The following is a 24,440-nucleotide window of genomic DNA, read 5'->3' as shown; positions in this document are numbered from 1 at the left end:
ACCACGCTTGCAAAGGACGGCGACTTTACCCTGGATGCGTTTAAGCCTTATTGGATAACGATGGATCCCCGTAGCGAATGGGTCCGCTCGGTCTATGATATCATACAGAGCACACCAGAGCCCCGGTTGCCCGAAGGACGACCAACCCGATCTTCAAACCTTTCCTATGTTCCACAACTTCCCAAACCGCCGCTGCAGCCGTCACCGCTGCTACACTACATTGAGGTCTTCTTCAGGAAGGTCTTTTACGCGCTTCTAGAACAATGTGCAACACAGCGGTCTGGGATGGTGGTGGTATTGTCATCTGCGCATCCCATGGGCGACTTAGCTTTCTGCCGGTATAGATGGACATCAGAGGAGCAGGAGGCCTTTCTCCTTCATAAGCAAATCCCATGCACGATTTCTGAGCTCCCTGCAACTACAGCGGTTGTTCCGTTCTTCTTATACACTCGAACGCGAGAGATGACAACACGCGGGCCAAGCCTTACCGCGTCTGAGTTTCGGCGACTCAATCTGTGTTCCCAAGACAGGTTGCTTGTCTTCGATGTCTTTGGCAATGATAATTTCGGGATGTGTACTCCGCTTCTTGTTGTTCCGTCTGATGACGTCCGGCCTACAGCAAATCAGTTCGCCGTCTATGCTGCAAACAACAGTAAGAACAAACACGAAGAGTTCGAAGGACGAGTACCTTTACTTGCAGAGCTTCTGCATACCAGCCTCAACCCTATGGACTACGCTATCTCAACTGGAGGTCCTCTCTTATTCGAAGCAAATTCGACCCCTTGGATCGAACTTTGGACCACGTTTGAAAAGATTGCTGGTCTAGAAGACTTCACGCTACCCCGTGGCTCTACCATACGACGCCAGCCAACAACGTATCAAGTGAAACTCCAAGAGCTCCATCAAAGTCTAGTAGACCGACATGCGCTGGTTACAAGGCCTATAGAATTTGGCAATTCGATCGAAGGTTCTAGCGATGAGAGCGATTGGGATGCTACATAGCACATATTGACACTTCCTTCCCAGGTTGTCTTCGATGGATTATATTCAAGAGCTCGCTTGGTTCTTCTCCTCTACGACAGAGCGATCTCGGTTCGAGCTCTCGGCCAGCCGTTGGACGTTCTGAAAGCAGGGGTTCGATCACATTCTCGATGGGGTTATGAATTCCTACAAGGTCTCTCTCACACGAAGGATTGCAACATGGTATCGAGGCTACTTGAAGCTGCCATGATTTATATTCACAATCGAGAACGTAAATCTAGAAGTGTCTATCTTGGCGTTCGCCCGAAAATTACTCACATGAAGTTTGCAGGCTGCACTTACTTTGTACCCCTAACTTGGTCAAAGGTTGTGGGTTCGATCCCCATGGGCTTCGTCTCTTTTTGATCGTTCTATAAAGTACTGCGTTATGGGAGTACACGCACGAAGCCTAGGATGAGATAACAAAAGATTGATCGACCCCATCCAGTGGATCCCCACAACCACCAGTGTTGGTGCGACCTGGCTATGTACCTCGCTGCCCCCGCGCCGCGGCTGAATACCTTCGATTTCTTTTTTTTGGCATTTTTTTTGTGCCTTAGAAGAGCAAGGCCGCTAGACGTTAACGATGCTGGCCTAACGGACTCGTTGCAGCATTACCCCGCAATCGGCCTTCCAACGGCAGATCAACTACGCAGACAGCCTCATTCTTGCTGGGTCATTTGTTCATGGTGTTCTACACTACTCTGGCCATCTCTACCTCAAAAGTTCTTCTACCACTTCTCCAACATAGGCCTCACATCAACCTCATTAACCCACCCCCTTCGCCCCTGCGTATGCAACCCCCAGTAAACCTCTGCAATATCCTCACTCCCAATACTCGCCTCTTCCGGCTTTCCCTCTATATATTTCTTCGTGAACTCGATATCAATCACACCATCGATGACCGCGTGCGCGACGTGCACACCTTGCGGACCAAATTCCTTCGCGAGGCTCGTGGAAAGAGCGCGTAAAGCGAACTTCCCCGTCGAGAAAGAGGACATTTGGGCGTTTGACTTCACGCTGGCTGTGGCGCCCGTGAAGATAAGGGTTGGTGGGTAGGTACCGGCAGGAGGGTTGGACTGTACGTGGGTGAGTAGGAGGGGGATGGCGTTTTGGGCGATGTGAAATGCTCCTTTTCTACACGAGTGAGATTTGTTAGTACTGTGTACATGTCGACATTGGAATGACATGAACTCCATCCAGGATAACGTACACGCTAACCTCCCACCCCATCCCAAACTCCTCCGTCGTCAATTCCAGAAATGGCTTCCTGGACGGCCTTGCGCTTGCGTTAAAGATCATCGCTGCGACAGGCGCCCCGCCATAGACTTCTTTGATCTTTGCAAACGCGTTCTTGACGCTCTCTTCGCTGCTGACGTCCGTGGAAATGCCGATAGCCTCCTTACCGGATTGGTTTATTTCCCCGGCGAGAGCCTCGAAGTTGGAGGGATTGCGGGCAAGAAGAACGACAGGGTAGGTTTTCGCGAAGCGCCGGGCGAGGGATGCACCGGTACCTGAGCCGACGCCCGCGATGATAGCGATGGGTTTGTTGGTCATGGCTATTGCGCTTTCGATGTCTGTATCGTGGGCCTGGGATAGCCGCTGTAAATAAGATGGGTCGTCTCGTTTCTGTTTGTAATAAGAAAATATGGATTTGCGTTCCATATGAGCAAGGACAGTTGAGGTTTTGGAAGGTACGTTGGATAGCTACGTAGCTTCAATGTTTCGTAAGCATCACGATGTGGATGAGGTTCGAAGAGAAGTCGATCAGTAATCTGGGGTACTCTATACCTAGGCATTCTATAGCATCTTGTTGGTAAGCGCTAGCTTCGATCCTGCGTACTCAGCATAATCCCATCTAGGTAATGGGTCATTCTGTGGAGTAAAGCGTGAAGCGTGAGGTCCGGAGGAAGTTCAGACCGTTTACGGCCGTAAGTTATTTTCATTCAATCTCCCGAGGTCATGTTAGTCGTATCAGTTGTCGCGCTGTGAGAGGTGTTCGATGGTGTCTACGTCAGTCCCGGACCCCTCCCTGACGATCATCGCCTAGCTGCATGCTAGCGATGGCAGTAGTAGAAATCTAGATACTAGACTTTCTCATGTATTAGTAGACAGCAGTGTTTGCTGGGCGACTAGACTTGCGATCTGTCTGGTGCATGTTGTAAGTCAAGGCGATGTAGGTGTAGCCAGATTTCCGCCCGCACAGCGATGTGGCCTGTGCGTACCTGCCCATGGAGGTACGCGTCCACGCGTCTGCATGCCCCAAACATCAAACATCGCGTCGTCGCGCGCTCTCCAAAACTCGAGGCAAAGAACGCGCAATTTGTCTATATTGCGTACTGTCGGCACCAGCGCAATGAAAAGACTGCACCGTTGTTGCCACCGTGTCGCACAAGGTCCTATCCTCGCAAGGACGCGTCGGTCGATATGACGGATCGACGGATGTCGCAATAGTCATGAACTTTCGACCACTGCAGTCCCCGCTTCTCGCACTGAAATCCGAGGTCACTCGACATAAGCATTCGGGCGTGATCATTAGTCACTATGTACCCATCAGAACGGTTCAAACCTTCTCTATCCCGGTGACTAGCTAGGTATATAGACTGTCATGTTCCTACAGTATCGAGAAATGATACACCACATTCCCAACATTCACATATGGCTTCTTTCGTATACAACAGCGCTTTCCAGTGCTGCGTGCCCAACCCACTGACCCCTCGAGGAGAAGGCGAAATACCCACCCCAGAAGAAGAAGCATTAGCTTGCAAGATCAACCGGGCTCTGGCGTCTGGACCCATATCCATCACCAAGAATGCCACCATCGCCGACTGGAGCCACTGGGGCCCCGATCGGAAACTAGTCATACTACGAGAAGGAACAAACCACTGGACAGCCTTCCCCGGAAACGAGAACACAGTCGGCAATGTCCCGATGTGCGCCGACCCCATGGGTCTCCAGTGGATCCAAGATGCCTATGCCGCTAAACCGGCACCCACGAACACTGCGCCAGGTCTCATATACATGTTGTGCGGAGCAAATCAGCACACTACAACGAATCCGGCAGACAGAACGAGCCCAGCTATTCCCATCGGGCCGCATTATATGATTCTATGGCCTTTCGAAGCTGAACGTGATGGGTTTCCGGATACGATTCGTGATCAGGGTGCTTGGGTCATGTTTGACAAGACGCCATACGCTCATTTGCATGTTTGTGGTACGCCCTGGGCGGGGAAGGAGTACGATAGGGAGAAGACGAAGGCGAACTGGGATCTACGTTACGAGGATAGGACTTGATAATGATTTTGTCCCGTTAAACTTTTAAAGAACGAGCGATAAGAGCTGGTCACCGAAGAAGCTAGCCATTTTTGATGAGATCGATGATGATGGAGAAGATGTATGCCGTGACGGAGTTGTTGTATTTTTTATAGCAAAGAATACCTGAAACAAAGATGGCGTAGTCTGAAAGCTCAGGCATTAGATCTAAACCACAGTCAAGGCAGCGCTACGTCCATCTCATGCCCAATCAACATACTATGCGCACTCATCCACAACTTTGCATTCCCTCAGCCCTTTAGCTTCAATCTTCCTCTTGTAGCTGATGACCACAGCCTTCTCAAACTTTACCTTCCCCAGGCCCACTTCGCACCAGAGCGAGTGCTCTTGGTTTTCGAAATCGTCAAGTGCGTTATAAACTCCGTCGGTACGTTTTATAGTACGGTATAGATTCTCGGGATATAGGCCTTTCGTATCCTGGGCCTTGCAGTCATCCATGAATTTGCGGTACTTGTGGTGATGTTCAGACGCATAGCATGTAGGACAGAGAAAGTTTGGCTCGGCGTGCGTGCATATGTTGACGTCTCTGCAGTTCGGTGCGCATTTCGACGACTCTTTCAGGTGTAGGAAAGAGGCTTGAATAGTGTGGCCGCACATCAGGATATGGACTGGTAGGCCTTGACAAGGCTCGACGCGCTCTGCGATGAAGTTAGGAGCCATGATGTTGATGATGCTCGGCTAGGAAGTCTGTTTTCGGTACAGGAAGGGCTTTCTGGTCTGCAGATCGTAAACTTGCGCGCGCGACTTAAAACTATCCATTCAAGTGCACTGTGAATGTAGCGTAAAGGGTCTCTGATACGTATCGTCAGGTGGCATTGTTACTTTGTTGTACAAAGCGCTGAAGGTCTCATTGATCGAAGACAATCTTTCTCCATTCGCATGACAGGTGCCTTATCGTGAGTTGAACGCCATTGGGGCATCGTCTTCGGAGGTTTGTCAAAGAGCGAAGGATGACGCGAAACGAGCGTGATGGAGTGGCCGCTGCATGGACGCGATTCGACGGGAAAGCTCTTCGGGAAATGAGAGCCTTGGAGATCGTGCTTCTTTGCACGCGATAACTAGCAGCGCATAGTCTGTGATGGATATTGGCAGCCCCGCGACTTGCGATGATGAAATCAAAGGATGATGATGGTCGTGCACAGAATCTTGGTAGACGACGGCCAGCCCAGGGCTGTGATGCACGTGCAGCCTCCTTAGGCTAAGCCTATCTCGACTTAGTGGCGGATGGACTTAAGGCTGTCAGCTGGCTGCAGTGAGCCAAGACGTCACTTTCACAGAAGCAATATCGAACGCGCAACAGCAAGCACCACCTTCTATCGTGGCTGAGCATCGTACGGTAATTGCATTGGTCTTGTCATCCTGAACCTCCTGCTTCTACTGATGTACTAGTCACCTTGATTACTATCTCTGCTTGCCATCGACCTGGCGCCAACAAAGGAATTAACGACACTAGTATAGGAGTCCTGAGTCCTTTCTCATTATCAACCTTGGTGCGCGGACGTGCTGCCCGCCATATCTCGGCCATCGTCATGTCAGCTCTTTGCATGCCAAGCTCAGCGGCGAGAGAAGGGCGGAGGAAAACGCCCACTACGCCCTGGTCTCAACACAATATCCATGAGATAGGGTGACGCAAGACATGGCAGTGCAAATTACTGGAGCTCATGTTGATGAGATATAAGAACGGTGTGTTGCGACTGTGAAGAGCATCACACATAGCTTTCGCATCCACGCCAATCGACTCAGCATACATTCTACCATCTCAACGTTCAGAAGATGCCGCTGTCCGCCGTCACATCTGTAGCCTTCGTGGCCCTTCTTCAGATGCTTCCTGCTACGGCACAAAATATGTCATATGGAGCCAACAACTTCTACCGCAGCGACAACGTCACAATGTGGCCGATCACCTTCCCCAGTCTCTACCAGATGACTGTCGCTGGCAACCTCTTTCTACCCGACAACCTCGATCGCACCATCAATGCTTCTGCCATCGTTGTTGGCCACCCAATGGGGGCTGTGAAGGAACAGTCCGCCAACCTGTACGCTACGAAGATGGCTGAGCAGGGTTTCGTCACTATCTCAGTCGACGTTTCGTATTGGGGCGGCAGTGACGGCGAGCCGCGCAATGTCGTCCATCCTGACGTCTACGCCGAGACCTTCAGCGCTGCGGTTGATTATCTAGGCCTCCAGGACTACATCGACCGCGAGCGAATTGGTGCCATTGGCATCTGCGGCAGCGGCTCATTTGTTCTGAGTGCAGCAAAAATCGACCCGCGCATAAAAGCCATCGCAACAGCAAGCATGTACGATATGGGCGCAGTAACCCGCAACGGTCTACAGCGAGCTCAGAGCCTCGAACAGCGTAAGCAGGTCATCGCGACCGCGGCGGCGCAGCGCTGGGTTGAAGCCAGTGGTGGAGAGACGGAGTACACCGGCGGAACTCCTCAGGCAGTCACCAATGAGACCGATCCAGTGGGACGCGAGTTTTACGACTTCTATCGCACGTCTCGCGGAGAGTTCACACCTGCAGGATCAGCGCCAAACCTCACCACCTATCCGACGCTTTCCAGCCAGACCAAGTTCATGAACTTCTACCCTTTCAGCGACCTCGATAGCATCTCTCCCCGTCCAGTGATGTTCATCTCCGGCGACATTGCACACTCTCGCGAGTTCAGTCAGGACGCATACGACGCTGCTGCAGAGCCGAAGGAGCTGATCTGGATTCCGGGCGCCGGACATGTGGACCTGTACGATCGCGTCGACTTGATCCCGTTCAACAGGCTCACCGCGTTCTTCCAGCAGAACCTGGGCGAGTAGATTCGAGAGAAGCTGTTCGGTGCGTGGACAAAGCAGCTTATGATAATATCCGAAGGACCTGTAATAGATAGAGTAGCATCGCAGCAATACAAGGACTCACCTCAGCGATATTCAAATAATTTCAGATCTTACTTTCGTTTCTCGCAGCAACTTCAAGCTTGCCCTGATGTGCACCTCGATCGAAGCCAGCTTTTTGAAAGAGTGCCTCGGTCTAGCGAACCAGTTTCCATGTGATAGTACCTAGGTAGTTGTGGCAGAGACGAGACTGAACTATGCGACGCATTATCTTTCGACTTCGGTGACCGATCGGTCCGTAAACTCGCATATAAGAGCAATGGTTATGAAGAAACCATCACCACGGTACTGCGATGACGCGTTCGACTCTGTCGCGAAACACCTCGTATTTCGTACATCAGTGTACAACTCTAATGCCTATTGCGAAACAAGACTAGGTCCTGGTCTGGGTCGAATGCGCATCTCCCGAGCTCTACCTCTACTTCGTTGAAAGTTTGTTGAGATAACGCGCTGTCAGGGACATCGTTGGGGATTCGGGCCATTCGGCTAGTCATAACTTCTCTCCAGCGCGGGGCTTACTGACGAAACCGCATTAGCCCGCTCATCCCTTCCTTCTTGCGTTAATCCAAAGGGTCAACAGATGGTAAGCGGAAGGGCGGTAAGCGATTTAAGCATTTGCTTGGTGGCGCTTAAGATGGTGCCAATGTCTTTGCATATTGCTTCGTTTGCAGCCTTGCTTGCTGCTTCTCTGTTTGCGTTGCGACATTGTCTTTTCTGAGAAAACGGGCAAGTGAACGGCAGGATGGCGCTTCCGAACGATGTCGAGGCGTGCGAGAAAGACTTGCAGAGGGTTTCGGTATGAATTCATTCGGCGATGTTCATGATTTGCTTTCTAACACCGTCAACAGGACTCCAAAAACTCTCAGGACTCTCAACACATAGATGCAGCAAGCGATTACGATAATACAGCCGTTCGCGCCCTAGTCTGGAAACAAGACCTTCGCATCATCCCCCTCACAGCAGGAATCTACCTCCTCTGCTTCCTCGACAGATCCAACATCGGCAATGCGAAAACTCTCAATGCCAACGCCGGAGAATCCCTCCTGCAAGAAGCCAACATGACGAACTACCAATACACCATTGCGCTCATGGTCTTTCTTGTCGCTTACGCCGTGTTCGAAGTCCCCAGCAACTACTTCCTGAAGAAATTGAAACCCAGTCGCTGGATTGCTTTTCTCATGTTTGGCTGGGGCGCGTGCACGATCGGACTTGGTGGCGCGAACAACTATGCGACTGTTACCGCTGTGCGGTTCTTGTTGGGTATGTTTGAAGCGGGATTGTTTCCGGGGTTGGTGTACTATTTGACGTTTTGGTATCGTGCGCAAGAGAGGAGTATGCGTGTTGCTATCATCCTGGCGAGCGCGACGCTCGCCGGTGCGTTTGGTGGTGCGATTGCGTATGGCGTTGGACACATGAAGCAGGTCCAGGGCCTCTCTGCGTGGAGGTATGTCGTGACGCGTAGCACGCAAGTAGGACATATACTGACTTCTCCATAGGTGGCTGTTCATCCTCGAAGGCATTCCCTCCTGCGTCTCGTCAGTAGCCGTCTGGCTATTCTTACCGGACTATCCCGAGGAAGCCTCTTGGTTATCGACATCCGATCGCGCACTAGCAGTCGCACGGCTCGAGAAAGAAGGATCAAAGGGTGATGCGCCATCGTTGAACTGGGAAACCGCAAAGGCAACCCTACTTGACGGCCGACTCTGGGTGCATTACATCATCTACTTCGGCATCTCAGCGCCATTCAGCTCGCTTTCTCTCTTCACTCCGACGATTACTGCAGGGTTGGGTTACGAGAACCTCCAGGCGCAGCTAATGACAGTACCACCTTACGCCGTCGCATACGTTGTTTCGATCGTCACAGCTTGGTCATCGGACTACTTCAACGCCCGCGCATTGCACTCAGCTGTCCTGGCTACCATTGGAGCAATTGGTTTTCTGGCATCGGCTCTTCTTCCGGCTGAGTCTTTCCATGCGCGCTACGGATGTCTGATTGTTGCAGCCAGTGGAGCTTTCTCTTGTATTCCCCCGCTGCTTGGCTGGTTGAGCAACAACATGCACAGCACCGCTGCCGCAGGCTTGGCTATCGCGTTGAACGTCTCTTGGGGAGCTCCGGGTCAAATTGTGGGTGTTTGGATCTACAAGACGAACGAGAAGGAGCGAGGGTATTCTACTGGCCATTGGACGAACTTTGGAATGTTGGTCATGGTTGCCGTTGGCTGTGTTGGGTTGAGGTTTTACTACCAGTGGCGAAATAAGAGATTGCAACGCTTGGGGCCGGATGCGACGGGAATGGACAGAGAGTTCAGTTATTGAAGATAATGTGTTATTTGATAGAGCATGAAAGCCTACTCAGTCGCGGCATAACTGATCAAGATGTCTGACAACCAACTTGACTAAGATCTATGCATGCGACTCAACGCGCTCGACACCATTCTGCTTCTCATACTGTATCGCAGTCTCCGTCAAAGCAGGCTTCAGTGAATCCGCTGCTTCGCGCGTGAACTTGCGTGCAGAAACCTTGTGCTCGAACATAAGATCAAGCTCAGAGTATGTGAAGCCCTTTGCCTCAGGAAGACGGAAGTATCCCCAAAGGATAAACAGAAGCGCAATCCCTGCCCAGAAGAAGCCACCCTTGGCGCCCCAGTTCCAGTCGTTCTTGCCAACCATCTTTGGCATGATAGTGTTTGTAACGAATACGATGGAGTTGTAGGAAGCACGAGAGAGGGCGACAGTCTTAACACGGAGACGCGATGAGGGGATTTCGGCAGCGAGGGAGTAGCAGATTGGTCCAAGAGAGAGCTGATTAAGTTAGCTTTGGTCTGGTGGCTTGAGGAATGCAAAGACTTACCTGGAAGCAGAAGATCATCAGAATGATCAAAACACCTCCAGCAAGACTGGCGCTCTTGTTGGTCGGTGGTGCAAGGCCGATGAACCCGACGATCATAAGAATGATGAAGATGGCAGTCAATCCAACGAGGTAAATAGGTCGTCGACCAAAGCGTGTCATGATCCACCAGGCGATAAAGCATCCAACGAGACCCAGGCAGTCTTGACCAATGGTAAGATGGAAAGAGTCGTCTTGGCTAAGTCCAACTCCCTGCATGAATTGTGTTCTGGCAAAGTCAGTATAGTTGCTACGTCAGCCAGTCGTGCAGAGACTTACCCAAAGCCCATGAAGGGCACGCCACAAAGAGCTTGAGTGATGAAAGCCATGGCTGAGACCTCGGTGCGGTGTAGATCGCTTCCTTGGAACAAATGCCAGTAGTTGGTTCCAGAGCCGACTTGCTTCTCGTACTGATCGGTGACAACCATCATCTCCACGTGCGCATCAAGGTCGAACTCGATGCCTTCAGTGGGTGTCGTGATTGCGCGAATAGCTTGTTTGGCCTCATCGATGCGACCTTGTCGGACTAACCACCATGGCGATTCTGGTGCAAGGAAGGTAGCTGCGATGATAGGAATGGGCCAGATCCACTGGAGAGCGAAAGGAACGCGGTAACCCCATTGAGTGGTGTTTTGCATCAGACCAGTGAGGATACCGGTGGACAAGAGACCGCCAATGACCCAGCACATGTTGATCCACGAAGTCATGTATCCTCTGAGATGCATAGGGCAGAGATCCGCAGCATACGAGATTGCAAGTGTCTGGAAGACACCCCATGGAAGACCCTGGATGATGCCTCCGACGAGGAACATCTCCAATCCTGTGGAGAAGAACGGGATGAAGATGGCAGCAGTCATGAACAGCATGCTGGCAATCATGGTCTTCTTGTATCCAATCCATTCAGTGATGTAGCCGTTGATGATGAGACCGAGAATGCATCCGACCTATACCTTTGTCAGTTGAGCTCTTTCAGTCGACATCCTCATCGAGAATCTGCGTACCTGTGTTCCATTGAGGATGATGGTCTGCCACCTCGCAGACACAAGCTTGTTGCCATCCGCATCGACTTCATCACCGAACCTGTTACGGAAGGGCTGGAAGGCGAAGAATTTGTTCATGAGACTGGTATCGTATCCCTCCATCACAACGCAAAGCGAAATGACGAAAGAAAAGACGATTGCCTTCCACCAGAACCTCAAGGACTGTCGGACGGACATGTTGTGCTCATTGTTGATAGCTGCGTTGGTGTCGTCTCCGGTGTTGTGGCCTTGTGTCGAGGTGACCCTTTCGGCGGCCACATGGCCAGTAGTCTTCTCTACCGAAGCCATGTCGAATTGAGTCCAGAGTATGCCCGGTGTCAGAGATGGGTCTTCGGTGTTGATGGGTTGACAAGATGCAGGTCAACCACACGTACGGATCTGCGGTCTATATAGTCCCCAGCGCTGTGGTATGCATGCCTGACAGACGAACCCATTACAGGAGTCAAATGGCTAGCCCGAGAGCTTGGGAAGCTAAGCCCCGGTAATGACCGAAATGGGGCAAGACCGCGGTGAGTTGCGGGGAAAGACATTCAGAACAAGAGTGCCCATGGGGAGACGAGGCGTCAAGTGCGCAAATGAAGCCAATCAGAACCCCGACGAGGTTTGCCCGGGCACCAGATCGCGAGAGAACTTCAAGAAAGCTTTCCTCGAAGTTTTCCGCCGCTAACATTGTCACTTGGCGGACCCGTCCCGGCTCTAGTGTTGCAAAGAAAGCCAGGGCCCAGAAGTAGGACTTGCAGCAACCCTTCTCTTCTCCCGAGGTCATTATACGCTATAACATAAAACATAAGCTCTCATAAGACGACGGAAGTAACGTAGGTAATGCTCTGAGTAGGACAAAATCCTCGATTGAGCCTACCAGAGTGTTTTGTTGTTGTTTTGTGAGAAATGCCCGCTGTTAGCCCGAGCGTGTTTCCAACTTCCGATGTCACGCTAGCCGAGGCAATGTGTCTGCACGAGCCATGCAGACCCGCCTTTTAACCCGTGGCGTTGAGTTTTCCACGTGAGGTTTCCGCTCTCATCCTCCTGCATTCCATCCCCAGGTTCTTGCGCAAGTCCGTCAAGCTATGCGCAAACCATCTGCCTGCCAAGCGTGCCGGTAAGCATCTTGCACGTTGTCAGTAGAGGCGATTGCCCGCTAATTCGGTTGGAAGAACCCGACGCCGAAAATGCATCTACCCAACAGGCGGGCTCGCAACGGCATGCGAGTATTGCTTGTCACATGGTCTGCAGTGTCTCCAAGGCCCACCAGAGGGAGGTTACTATGCCAAACGCCGGGCTAGACTTCAAGAATTGAGTCAGGTACATCGAGCGTCCTTAGAACAAGCGGAAGCACTACCAAATCAAGGTCATGGCGATCTGCCTCCGACTGCCTTGAGACGAGCGCTGGTGGAGCTATACTTCGACTACATCCACGACCAGTTCCACTCCATGTACCATAAGGTTTCGTTCATGGACGATGTCGTAAACAACCGAGTACCGTCTATCGTGCTTTTCGCGATATGTGCGCTGGCTGCCAGGTTCTCTACCGACAGCTTCTTCGACGGAACTGATCCGAGAGAAAGAGGCGAGGTCTACCGCAAGGCAAGCGAGAGTTTGTTCAATTTGCGCGACCTCACGCCTACCACAATTCAAGCATGCGTTTTACTGGGCGCATATGCTGCTGCGGGTGGTGAGACTGATGTCGAAAACATGTACTACAGCATGGGTGGACGACTTTGCCTGGCCCTCGATCTACCAAATCGACCCGTCACAAGTCTGGTAGAGCGCGAAGTCAACATCAGAACTTGGTGGACACTGTGCATGGTTGACGTTTGGTCATCTACTGCGGTGAGACTACCGCGAATCATGCCGTTTGACACTGCTGTGCCTCTTCCAATTGATGAGATACCGTTCTCTATGATGAACGACTGGGCTATCAGCGACCAAACGCATGGCATCACCTCACCTCTTCTCGCGGAGATGATCAAGCTCAATCGGATTCTGGCGAGGATCATCGACTTCAATCGACTGTGCGTGTCAGAACATCTCGAAGGCCTACCGCTGGAGAAAGGGATACGTGAACTTTCCCGCGATCTCGATATCTGGTTGGAGGAAGTCCCGCACCATATGCGTGACACGCCAGCGAACCTGACAGCCTTCGCGTCGCGTGGCCTTGGGCGTATGTTTGTAGCTGTGTATCTCGGCTACTACCACTACGGACTGCTCCTGAACTATCAATTCTTGTCATCTTCAATCGAAGCATCACCCGACTCCGGACGATATGCTGATGCCTGCAAGCAACATGCCGCCCGACTTTGCGCCCTCGTCTACCGCTCACAGTCCACGCCTGGGAGCGAAGTCTTGTATCCGGCAGTTTCGCATATCCTTGTCGTTGCTTCCACCGTTCAAATCCACACCTTACTCTTTTCCGGTGACGAAAGCCAGATACGCATCTCAAAGACCAGATTGGAACGCAACTTCGAGATACTCCTGCGGCTGAAGACCTATTGGCCGAGTGTCGACGGTGCAATGAGTCGTCTTCGGGCGTTCCACCAGACCTGTCTTCGAAGCAAAGAGACCAGCTTTGTGCTTGATCGGTGGCTGTTGCGCTTCCTGGTCCAATTTGCCCCTCATATGGAGCTCGAGCCAAGGGATAACGACCCCGAGTACGAAGCGTTGCTCGCATTGAGCAGGCAATCCCCATTGTCGTGCTATTCAGGCCTGTCCATGTGATCATGCGCGACTGAGATTCTAAGCAGCATGCTGGGGAACCTGGAAACGAGGACGGCAGCGAAGTGGTTCATTACGGCTCAAGCGTGATGGTGGAGCCGAGACTAGCGTCGCGAAACTTACGAGCTTTCCTGGAGTGTGGAGCCCCAAGAGAGCCAGGGCTTGGCGACAGGGTCCGTCACTCACGTTTGCGGTCCACTCGAAGTAGTACACACGTGTAAAGCTGTTTAAGAGTCTGGATTGTGCTTCTTTGCTTGAAGCAAGAATCAACTTCGCACTCAAGTCATGGCTCTATCACGCAGCACCATTCTCGTGGTCACGACGCTGCTGGGCAGCGCGACAGCGATCAACAATGGCCTCGCTACTACCCCACCAATGGGCTGGGTAAGATATTCGTATCCTACTCCTGAATTATCATTAACAAGATCAGAACAACTGGAACGCTTTTGGATGCGACGTCTCCGAAGACCTTCTCCTTACAACCTCCGCACAGATCGTGAGCTTAGGCTTGCGAGACTTGGGCTACAACTATGTCGTACTAGACGACTGTTGGCAGAACCCAAAGGGTCGAGACAAGAAGGGAAAGCTTCAACCGGCGCTCGACAAGTTCCCCAACGGTCTGAAATCTATCTCAGATCATCTCCATAGCCAAGACTTCAAGTTTGGCATGTACAGCAGCGCTGGTGAAATGACATGTGCGAGATTTGGTAAGATGAATCAAATAAACATACCTCTTGCATCAAACTAACTCAAAGTAGAGGGCTCGCTAGACCACGAGGTCGACGATGCAGAAAGTTTTGCAAGCTGGGGTGTCGATATGTTGAAGTACGACAGCTGCTACCACATGGGTCGTGTTGGCACACCTTCGGTCTCATTCAACCGCTTCAAAGTCATGTCAGATGCTTTGAAATCAACAGGAAGGAACATTCTCCTCAATCTGTGCAACTGGGGAGAGGATCTTGTCCACACAGTAAGCACCATGAGATACCTGTCCGCTACGACGTTCAAGGACTTACCATCACCAGTGGGGTATGAGTATCTCCAACAGCTGGCGCATTACAGGCGACATCTACGACTCTTTCTCTCGTCCTGATGATTTATGCGGATGCAACACCGTATCACCGGGCGACGTCAACTGCGTAGCACCCGGCACACATTGCTCCGTTCTTTTCATTCTCAACAAAGTCGCGCCCTTTGCCGATCGCAGTATTCCTGGTGGATGGAGCGATCTGGACATGCTCGAGGTCGGCCAAGGCGGTATGACTGACGAAGAGTACAAAGCACATTTCGCTCTCTGGGCCGCCATCAAGTCTCCGTTATTCCTCGGAAACGACCTGCGCAACATGCCAGCTTCCGCTCTCACCATCATCAATAATCCAGCCATTATTGCGCTGAGCCAGGATCCCCATGGACGTAGCGTAACGCGTGTTCGAAGGGATACGGAAGGTGTAGCGAAAGACGAGTGGGGTATGGGTGAGACGCACGTGTGGGCAGGTCATCTCCAGAACGGCGATGAAGTCGTGATCTTCCTCAACGCTGGTGGCGAAGACATGGAGATGAGCGTCTCCCTCGCTGAAATCTTCATTCCATACGGACCTGGTGGATCAGCCCCACACGTAAAGTATGACTGGGCAATCCACGACCTTTGGGCCCATCGCATGCCCGAAGCGACAGCGGAAGAGCTCCTCGCAGCGGCCTCGCACACGGAGAGAGAGTCGATCTTGTCAAAGGCCAACTGGTACAACGCTACCGAGATCCCTTACGCCAAGGGTCTGGTTCAGGAAGACCCGCGACTGTTTGGCGAGAAGATTGGCGTTGTTGAGGCTGGTGGTAGGCTCAAAGCAGACGTCAAGAGTCACGCTGCTCGCGTCTTCCGACTACGAAGAATCGCGCCAGAGCACGATCAGTTCGAGGCGAAGAGTATTGCGAGAGAAGACGGTAACGAGAGGGATGAATTGTAAAATGATATGATTAGTAAGGTACCTTGGTGGGACAAGAGATCTCAGATAGTCTACCTCGATGGGAAACAGAAAGGAACATAGGTACTCAGAGTTGCGATAAATCTCATGCGCAATCAATCGTGATAATTGTGGAAGGTGTGGTTGGCTCGTTGTCTCCAGGTTATCACAGTACCATGGAACGGAGTGGATGGAACCAGAGAATCAACTTCTGGATTTTTCGAATATATAGCGATCTTGCTCATCCTCCCTCCTACACATCTTAACCCTTACATAGGCTGTCTCTACGTTCTTTATTACACACAGCAATCAAATCTGCACCAGACGCAACCATGACCAAAAACGCAAAGGTCATATCTCCGGCTCAAGCCACATCCGCAACCCAGACGACATCCTGGGAATGGTCAGCTCCATACTTCGTTAAGCGAGCGCAGGAAGTTCAGGCCAGATTAGATCTCCAACGGCAGACTATGGAGAACCTTCAGAACCAGCATAAGAACCTTCAGGACCAGAATAGGAACCTTCAGGACCAGAATGAAAACCAGAAGAAGGATTACGAACGCGAGTTGAAGACATGTATCGGAACGTTTATTGTCGTTTTGCTCACCTTCGCCGCCTTCATGATATGTGGCTTTCTACCATCTTCTTCGCCCGAACATTGTTCATTTGCGCTAGAAGCGAAAGCTGTCCAGATGACGCCCACGCCTACTACGGTCACGGTCACGCTACCGGTAGCCACGCCTACTACAGTCACAGTCACGCTGCCGGTGGCAACCAACGCCGTGCCGACAATCAAGGCCGCACCAGCCTTCAGCCTGACCCCTACAGCTGATCAAGTAAGCTTTGGTCTTCGATCATACATCTATTATAAGCTCTTAACATGCTAACGCCTCAATAGGTATGGACTGGTCTGACACACGGACAAATATTGTCCATCATCCTCGAAAACAATAAGATCCAAGCTCGATACAACGAAAACTATAGGACCTGGAGCAAGGAAGAAGACCGGAGGTTCTGGTCCTCGTATAGTTCGAAATATTCGTTAACACCAACTCCAACACCTGCTCGATTCAGCGAAAACTATAGGGCCTGGAGCAAAAAAGAAAGTGATGGGTGGTGGGAACAGTGGAATGCCCAGGAGGCCCAGAGAAAATCAGAAGATCGAAAGTTCTGGTCTTCGTGGAGTTCGCAATATGCGACAACACCAACTCCAACGCCTGCTCGTTAGGCTACCGCGTAGGTGCTCTTTGAAGGCCAGTGCAAGCATACCAGATTACTTCTCTACAATCACTTGGTGGTCATATCTCTGAGCCAGTCTTGAGACCTCGTCAGGATTGGGTTTCGTGTCGTATGCGACGTCTTTGAACAACTAGCCAGACGCCTACAAAGAAGGCAGCGCTTCGCAACTTGTATGTCATACTCTAGATATCAGTATACGTTATCTTTGTCTCTCTCGACTTGCAAAACTGCAGCACTGCGAATCCTCCGGGGGTAGACCCTGCTACATCTTCCAGCTCATTTCTCCAGCATAGTATGCTCCAGAGTCTCTCCCGAACTTGTCCAGCTTGCAAGTCACCTCAACTCGTATTCTACACAAGGCTGGGTTCTATCAGCGACACCGAACTGACAATACCATGACTTCTTCCGGAAGAGCCGATTCACTAAAGTATCTGATGTCATATCGCGCTCGGGAGGATACTATATATTGCCTACCTGTATGCCCTCCCTCCTCTTCTCTTCTCTCAGCGTCGTGATTTCCCATCCTCACACTATCAATTGATCATCTTTTACTACTTACCATATACATTTACCATATATCAACATGCGCATCTATATTCATCATCTCAATCTCCATCATGGACACCCTACTCTCTTCACCAGCATATTACCCTGGGCCGGTCAATTGCCCCGTTCTGCCAAGTCACCGCATGGATGGCTTGAAAGAACGCGAGCCATCAAGGGCAGGAGACCTATACACAGCAGAGATCGGTCAGACGGTCAACACCATCAACCATCAGAGAAACGCGGTCAAGTTGATCATGGCGAGATGGTCCGCCGTAGACCCAGTTCACTACCCAACTATTCTGGGCGTGAGCCAAAACAACAGTAAAAGTGAGGACGTAGAGGCTGTAGTCAGCATGGTGAATACCATGCAGACCAGCTGGATCGGCCAGTCCTCCTGGGTCCAAGGCTATATCAAGGAAGAGACTGATTGGCACGATCTCCAAGCCCATGTCAACAATCTCAACCGATTTCGACTCCTGCTCAAGGTACCACAGCAAAATGAGACTCCCGTGCAGAGGACCGCCTGTCGAGCTCTGCAGCGCGCATACAAGAAAGCAGTTAGGATTCATACTGAGCACACCCAGACAGGTGACCTCTAAGCCTACATCAATAACCTAAGTCGTATGAGTGCGACCTTGGAATGACTGAGCGCGGTGCCTACAATACGGTCAGATCTTAGCGAATGAGATTTCTCAAGAGAGGCGCAGCCCTACGAGCGGATGCTTAGAGACTAACTGAATAACATCGGAGACCCAGAGGAATACGATGCGGTTAGTAAGTAACAGAGTGATATCCCAAAATGGACTCTGGCTACTACAAAACCACCTGCGTTGACCAGAGCCCGCGACAGGCAAAAGCCGGGAGGCTCGAGCATACGATCAAGAAGGTTGTCGACACTGTCAATACTATACCGACACATAAGATGCCAGATCTGAACGAGCGAGACCCTGCGAGAGCAGCCAACGAGTGGCAGAATCTCCCAGGAAATCAGCCCAACAACACCAAAGTACAGCGTGACATAATGAATCTCATTACGGCAAGGTACTCGCAGGTCGATCCAATCCACTACAGCACAATCCTCGGAGGCCCGCAGGCGAATGCCGGACACCTCGAGAGTGCCATCAAAAATTCCGTAGATACTATTACCTCTAACTGGATGGGAACTCTCTTGTGGCTTTAAGCTTTTGTCGAGGGCGAGACATGCTGGTAGGACTATCAAGTTATCATTAACAACCTCCACCGCATGTCAAAGCTCTTGAAGCTGATCCCGGAGGGCGAGACGCCTGAGAATCGCGCATTACACCTCACGCGCCGCGAAGCGTACAAGAAAGCTCTGCGCGCCTATTAAGAACACGTCCGCCTGGGAGTAGAGGCAGAAATCCAGACTGCAGAAGATGCGTTGGAAGACTTGTCGGCAAAGGACGGCGTGACACAAGTTGAACTCCAGGGCGCTCGGGACGAGCTCGATTTCCTCCGCGGCCATGGAGAGGGCATCACACCCACAACTTGCAACGTAGTCCGCACGATCACAGACGCTGGAGAGAAAGGCGTCATGTATCGTGCTCTCTCGGGGGACGAGCAGGTCGCATACTGGAATGCGCGCTGGACTGAAGATGTCTTTGTCACGTATCTTTGGGAGGTCTCGGGCATTTGGTGCGATATTTATCACACCCATGACCGGCCCAGCATCTCAATATAGTTCGGATTGAGAGGCAGCGGCGCCTCCCACCGCTCGCCGCACCCTTCGCTGAGCTTCCAAGGAGACGATCCGAAGTCACACGGGCATAACCACCCAGAAGCGGCAGTGGAGCTCGGTGGCGCCGAAGCAGCACTGGAAACTGTCCCGACGCTCAGAGACGGCATCACTCATGTCGAATGGGATGACGCCGTACTGCGTAGCACGTACCGCAAGAACCCCCTCTAGCCCGCAGACCCCGTATCCCACCAGTACACCTTAGAACCTCTGAAGGCGACAGCAGTGTGTTAGAGCTCGGCGACCAAGTCTCTCGTTCGAAGCTCGCTTGACTTCCCCGACAACAAGGCTCTCGCGTATGCAGTGTTTAAGCGCGCTGATTCGATCCTCTATCCTCCCGAGGTCCAGAACACGTAAACCCCCCCGGTTCCCACATGATTCTGTAGGTCCAGGGTGCCCCAAGCCAGAAGATGCGGACTAGGAAGCGGGCTCGAGAGGGCGATGGTGATGAGGAGGAAGGACGTGGTATGGCGGATTTCTTACGTGATACATATGGAGCGAGGGGTTGTAGGCGGAGCGATTGAAAACATTGGAACGTGATGGAGACATAGGATGTCTGCATCAAGACGACTACGATTAAGTTGCATGGGAAGATTGGAATTTCGCTGGAGGCGGTGATCACAGTCCAGTCGCTGCAAGCCCGATGAGCAGGATAGCGTAGGAGGACGGTCTTGAAGAGGGCGCGGGTACTACTCTCATCCAATAGAAGAAAGGCCTCGATTAACAGTACCGCAATAGACGTCTACTTCCCACTAACATCTTGCACCCGCCCGATCTCAACGTAGGCTGACGCCTTTACGACCCCCACTGCGACGACACCACGATCCGCAACATGTACCATGGTAGCTACTATAACCTCGTCTACCCCGCATACCAGTGCTTCTGTATGTCGCAGTGCGCCGCCAAATCACAATTACGTGCACGCAGATGTCGAAGTTGCTTATATTTCGTGCTGTTATCACCCTCCTAGGAGACCGAAACACTGCATATGGCGAGTACAAGCGAGCGGGGTGGAACAGCGAAGTCTTCTGGGTTCAAATTGGGGATTTTCTGGCGGTGGTGAGCGATCTAGGTAGACCTCCGGGTGAGGTGAGATATAGCTGTCTATCTACAGTGTAATCTGTGTATTCTTCTGGCCCACTGAAAGAAAATTGTAGCAATTTGATACACGGTTTTGGATTCTCCGCGGTACACTTCTATCCACTACGCCTCTTCTACACAATTAAGCGTTTTCTTCCCGCATACTTTACATAGCCCGATCGAAGGTGCAAAAACACGACGTACTCTCCCCGCAGCGTAATAACCCAACACAATTACTTGCGAAAACTAGACATATCCCTATTCCTCTGAACAACCATCTGTTCCTCAGCACTTCAATTCCTCTCGCTACGCCATCCCGTACCACCCCTCACGATCGCGGAAGCACTGCTTGTCTCGCCTTATATGAACAAAAGTTCATTTCTGGTATACACATCTCAGTCTGAGTGGGCAAGGAGTAGCAAGAGTGGTGATCGAAGGCCGAGATACCTGATGTTTGTTGGGAACGGGATGTATGTTATGGGTACAAGGAAAGGGTCTCTATGTTGGATTTTTCTTGGTTGGGTTTGGCAGCGGCTTGAGAAGAGGAAGACGGAAGGATAGGACGGAGGGGTAGAAAAACAGCACACATGCTTAACGATTTACATTCGTATTCAAATCCACATTGCCATCTTAGTCGGTCGATCTATGCATCTATTCCCCCTTCTCGCATTCCCTACTTTCCCCTGCACATGTCATGCACCTCCCACCAACGTCATCTACAGTTCATCACTCCCCTCCTCCCTCCCCCCCTTCCCATCCTCCTTCGCGCCCTGCGCCACCAACCTCTCAATAGCAGCCTTAATATCCTCCTCACTCGCCTCACTCCCAATATCCAATTTCTTCAGCAACCTGCCCTTTTCATCCGTTACATCCCCCTCCCCCTCTCCATCCGTCTGACTCCCCATATTGCTCAGCTTAATTCCATCAGCGCTAAACCCCGCCTTCTTGAGCGCCTCTTCCAACTCCGCTTGGCTGGGACCACTCTCACCATCTGCAGCGGGAACATCCGTCTCCTTGGTCTCAGCCTTAGCAGATTTCTTCGTCTTAGTCTTCTTCGCCTTCTTAGTCTTCGGCTTTGCAGTCTTGGTCTTGGAACTGGATTGGTTCGGGGGCTTGAAGTGCTTCATCTTCTTCATCATCATGTCCATGACGACGTCGTCTAGCTTCTTCTTCTCAGCCAGGATGTCCTTGACCGTGAAGACGGGATCGTCTGTGGGGCCTAGTTCAGCTTGCTTGGCCTCGTTGTCGTCGAGCCAGACCTGTGCTTTTTGTGCGTGTTCCTGGACGGTCTTGAGGTCGGATTCGGTGTAGATGGTAGGGACTTCGGTGATTTCAGGTGCGGCGGGCGCGTCGGCTTCTTCGTCGAGGTCGTCCATGGGGTCGGTGGAAGGTGAGGCGGAGGCGTCAGCGGAGGCCTTGGAGACGGCTTCGCTGCTCTTGGAGCTCTCGGCGGATTGCGTCTTGATCTGGCCATCGACAAGTTGCTCGACTTCCTTGATGTGGGCGATGGTGTCTTTGAGCTCTTTGATGGCATCGGGGCGCTTGGATGCTTCGTCCTTGCGCTTCATCACTGGGTTGACAATGTTCTCGAGCTCCTTGAGCTTACTCCTGAGAGTCTTCTCATCGGCGTCGGCACCACCGGAGTACATCCAATCTGAGGCGGCGCTGAGGGTCTTTTCGAGTGTTTCGCGGACGGCAGAGGTGGAAGCTCCGATGAAGGATTCGTCCTCGAGGTAGTCGCGAGCGCGGTAGGTGAAGGCTTCAAGCGAGTTCAAGACCTCTTCGCGGGTGCGGCGAGACTTGTCAGATGAATCGAAGGCGGCAAGCCTGTCGACGTTAGTCTTTGAACGAATACAACAAAGCTCATAAACTCACCTGTCCTGCATCCTCTTCATCTCCTTGCGAGGGAACTTCTTGTAACCCAACTGCTCAACATCATACGTGATCGCAGACCTAACAGTCTTAATCTTCTTCTCTCCAGCCTTCGCAGCATCAGTGCTCTCAGCACCTGCGGAAGACGAAGACGACGACGACTTGGAGGACTTGGAGGACGAGGCAGATGAAGAAGAAGAGCTCTCGCCCTCCTTCAACGGCTCCTGGTCCTTCTTGCCACCCATGCCAAACAGGTTCTTGACACCATCGACGATGCCGCCCTTGACATCCTCGCTCTCAGTCTCACAGGTAACCCACGCAGACAAGACCTCGGGAGTACCAGTAACAGGGCTGAGCCTAACCTGAACGTAGTTGTTGAAGCTATCACGCTCGCACTTGTTGTCGTTGATCATGTGGGTAACAACCTTAGTCAAGTTACCGCTCTGGAAGTGAAGAGTAGGCTCCTTGGACACCTCGCCGTTAGCGCCAGGAACAGCCTGGTACATGGTGAACTCGAACTCGCCCATGAAGTTGAAAGGCAGGTCCTTGGTCGCTCCAAGCTTGGTGTTGGGAGTGAAGATCTTCTGGTCGCGCTCCTTAAGGTTGAGCATGTACTGGTAGCCGTGGTTGTAGCCCTGGGTGTCCGAGTCGCGGATCTCCTTGACGCGGAAAGATGGGCTGAGACCAGCGGCCTTGAATGCAGCGCCAAATACGGCGGCCTCGTCGGCGTTGACGTTTGCCCTGATCTTGCTCTTGCCTGCGACTGCTTCGAGACGGGCCTGGACAAAGGGTGTGCGGCTCGCGCCACCGTGGACGATGACAGAGTCGATATCAGCGAATGTAAGACCAGCGGCTGCGAGGGCCTGGTTGATCGGTCCATCGATACGCTTGGCGTAGTCGGCAGTGAGCTCCTCAAACTTGGTGCGAGAGAGCTTGTACTTGAAGTCGACATCCTCGTAGAAGCTCTCGAAGAAAGAGTTAGTTTCCTTGTTAGCGCTGAGCATCTGGCGAACCCTCTCAGCCTCCTTGAAGAGCTTCGCGGCGGTACGTCCATGACCCTTGACCTTGTCGGCGGTGAAAGAAGCGCTCTTGGCAGCTGGAAGCTCAACAAAGGTAGCCACCATGTCGTCGACGATGAGCGAGTTCATCGCATCACCTCCAAGCGTCCTATCCCAGCCAGCGCCCATGACCTGAACCTCCTGGATAGTCTTGTTGCGCCTGCCAACATCCTTGACAGACCTGCCCTGGAACTTGAGAACAGTAGCCGACAAAGATCCAGCGCCCATGTCAAACACCAGGTTCGTCTCTGGCTTGCCGTCCTTTGTAACATCGGGGAAGGTCCTGCCAGTAGCGTAGTTGAGACCAACAGCCAGCCCATCTGAAACAACGCTGAGCACCTTGAGACCAGCCAGACGAGCAGCGACCTCAAGCGCGCGCCTCTCGTCGACCGTGTAGAATGCTGGAACCGTAAACACAACGTCCTGGATATCGTAGCCCTTGCCCGCCATCGCCTTCGCGTTCTCCCTGACGTTCTTCAACTCCATAGCCAGTAGCTCCTCAACCGTGTATGATTTGTCCTCAGCGAAGACGCTGCTCACAAAGCTAACCGTGTTGCGCTTGTCCGTTCCTGTAACCTCCAACGCAGGGTATCTCTCCTTGTACGTGCCCACGATATCGCTCTCACTCGATACACCAAGAAGGTGTTTCAGATTCGGGTATACATCGCCCGGGAAGCGTCCCTGGAGCGCAATCGCATCGCCGCCGTAGAAGCGCTCGGGGAAGGAGCCCGCAGGCAGAGCACCGCTCTTGGAAGGCTTGAAAGCGACGGCTGACGTCTCTTTCCGTTTCGAGTCTTTGGTCAGGACGATTTCGAGGGGAACGCCGGGCTTTACGAGCGCGGCTTTGATGTATTCGGTGCCTAGGTCTACGCCGATGACGGCTGAGGCGGCGGAGGCGGTCGTCGAGAAGAGGAAGAAGAGACCGAGGAGCATGGCTCCCGGTGAGAGGTTGCCTCTCCGGCGTCCGGGTGGCGCCATGATGTGTGGTGTGGTGCGGGAAGCGAAAGGTGTCGTTAACGGCAGGCGTGGAGAGGTTGTGGTGGGATGTGCGTG

At 52.2% G+C, this 24,440-nt stretch overlaps 11 protein-coding genes across 11 annotated transcripts; 8 read left to right on the top strand and 3 right to left on the bottom strand.

Moving 5' to 3' along the window:
• Positions 1-1,751: 1,751 nt before the first annotated feature.
• On the bottom strand, positions 1,752-2,577 carry J4E87_007740 (uncharacterized protein; the record flags this gene model as incomplete). Its single annotated transcript, XM_049379334.1, has 2 exons — positions 1,752-2,157; positions 2,234-2,577. 2 exons carry the CDS (start codon positions 2,575-2,577, stop codon positions 1,752-1,754), a joined length of 750 nt encoding a protein of 249 aa, XP_049230908.1.
• A 1,101-nt stretch (positions 2,578-3,678) lies between these two features.
• J4E87_007739 (uncharacterized protein) lies at positions 3,679-4,314 on the top strand (the record flags this gene model as incomplete). The annotated part of the gene is made up of 1 exon (XM_049379333.1): positions 3,679-4,314. The coding sequence occupies one exon, from the start codon at positions 3,679-3,681 to the stop codon at positions 4,312-4,314; it is 636 nt and encodes a 211-aa protein (XP_049230907.1).
• Positions 4,315-6,126: 1,812 nt separating this feature from the next.
• J4E87_007738 (uncharacterized protein) lies at positions 6,127-7,167 on the top strand (the record flags this gene model as incomplete). Its single annotated transcript, XM_049379332.1, has 1 exon — positions 6,127-7,167. One exon carries the CDS (start codon positions 6,127-6,129, stop codon positions 7,165-7,167), a length of 1,041 nt encoding a protein of 346 aa, XP_049230906.1.
• A 655-nt stretch (positions 7,168-7,822) lies between these two features.
• Positions 7,823-9,558, top strand: J4E87_007737 (uncharacterized protein; the record flags this gene model as incomplete). The annotated part of the gene is made up of 3 exons (XM_049379331.1): positions 7,823-7,825; positions 8,091-8,686; positions 8,739-9,558. 3 exons carry the CDS (start codon positions 7,823-7,825, stop codon positions 9,556-9,558), a joined length of 1,419 nt encoding a protein of 472 aa, XP_049230905.1.
• Positions 9,559-9,645: 87 nt separating this feature from the next.
• On the bottom strand, positions 9,646-11,457 carry J4E87_007736 (uncharacterized protein; the record flags this gene model as incomplete). The annotated part of the gene is made up of 4 exons (XM_049379330.1): positions 9,646-10,044; positions 10,094-10,358; positions 10,409-11,073; positions 11,131-11,457. 4 exons carry the CDS (start codon positions 11,455-11,457, stop codon positions 9,646-9,648), a joined length of 1,656 nt encoding a protein of 551 aa, XP_049230904.1.
• Positions 11,458-12,236: 779 nt separating this feature from the next.
• Positions 12,237-13,884, top strand: J4E87_007735 (uncharacterized protein; the record flags this gene model as incomplete). The annotated part of the gene is made up of 2 exons (XM_049379329.1): positions 12,237-12,268; positions 12,324-13,884. The coding sequence occupies 2 exons, from the start codon at positions 12,237-12,239 to the stop codon at positions 13,882-13,884; spliced, it is 1,593 nt and encodes a 530-aa protein (XP_049230903.1).
• Positions 13,885-14,166: 282 nt separating this feature from the next.
• J4E87_007734 (uncharacterized protein) lies at positions 14,167-15,842 on the top strand (the record flags this gene model as incomplete). The annotated part of the gene is made up of 4 exons (XM_049379328.1): positions 14,167-14,265; positions 14,312-14,588; positions 14,640-14,851; positions 14,907-15,842. 4 exons carry the CDS (start codon positions 14,167-14,169, stop codon positions 15,840-15,842), a joined length of 1,524 nt encoding a protein of 507 aa, XP_049230902.1.
• A 329-nt stretch (positions 15,843-16,171) lies between these two features.
• On the top strand, positions 16,172-16,868 carry J4E87_007733 (uncharacterized protein; the record flags this gene model as incomplete). The annotated part of the gene is made up of 2 exons (XM_049379327.1): positions 16,172-16,675; positions 16,824-16,868. The coding sequence occupies 2 exons, from the start codon at positions 16,172-16,174 to the stop codon at positions 16,866-16,868; spliced, it is 549 nt and encodes a 182-aa protein (XP_049230901.1).
• An 827-nt stretch (positions 16,869-17,695) lies between these two features.
• On the top strand, positions 17,696-18,223 carry J4E87_007732 (uncharacterized protein; the record flags this gene model as incomplete). Its single annotated transcript, XM_049379326.1, has 1 exon — positions 17,696-18,223. One exon carries the CDS (start codon positions 17,696-17,698, stop codon positions 18,221-18,223), a length of 528 nt encoding a protein of 175 aa, XP_049230900.1.
• Positions 18,224-18,423: 200 nt separating this feature from the next.
• Positions 18,424-18,972, top strand: J4E87_007731 (uncharacterized protein; the record flags this gene model as incomplete). Its single annotated transcript, XM_049379325.1, has 2 exons — positions 18,424-18,756; positions 18,835-18,972. 2 exons carry the CDS (start codon positions 18,424-18,426, stop codon positions 18,970-18,972), a joined length of 471 nt encoding a protein of 156 aa, XP_049230899.1.
• Positions 18,973-21,173: 2,201 nt separating this feature from the next.
• Positions 21,174-24,365, bottom strand: J4E87_007730 (uncharacterized protein; the record flags this gene model as incomplete). Its single annotated transcript, XM_049379324.1, has 2 exons — positions 21,174-22,284; positions 22,333-24,365. The coding sequence occupies 2 exons, from the start codon at positions 24,363-24,365 to the stop codon at positions 21,174-21,176; spliced, it is 3,144 nt and encodes a 1,047-aa protein (XP_049230898.1).
• Between the last annotated feature and the right edge of the window lie 75 nt (positions 24,366-24,440).

Source organism: Alternaria ethzedia, assembly GCF_023757985.1.
Source record: "Alternaria ethzedia strain BMP 0044 chromosome Unknown scaffold_22, whole genome shotgun sequence".
NCBI classification, from domain to species: Eukaryota; Fungi; Ascomycota; class Dothideomycetes; order Pleosporales; family Pleosporaceae; genus Alternaria; species Alternaria ethzedia.
The sequence above is the reverse complement of the archived record's forward strand: the minus strand, read 5'-3'. Positions and strand labels throughout refer to the sequence as shown.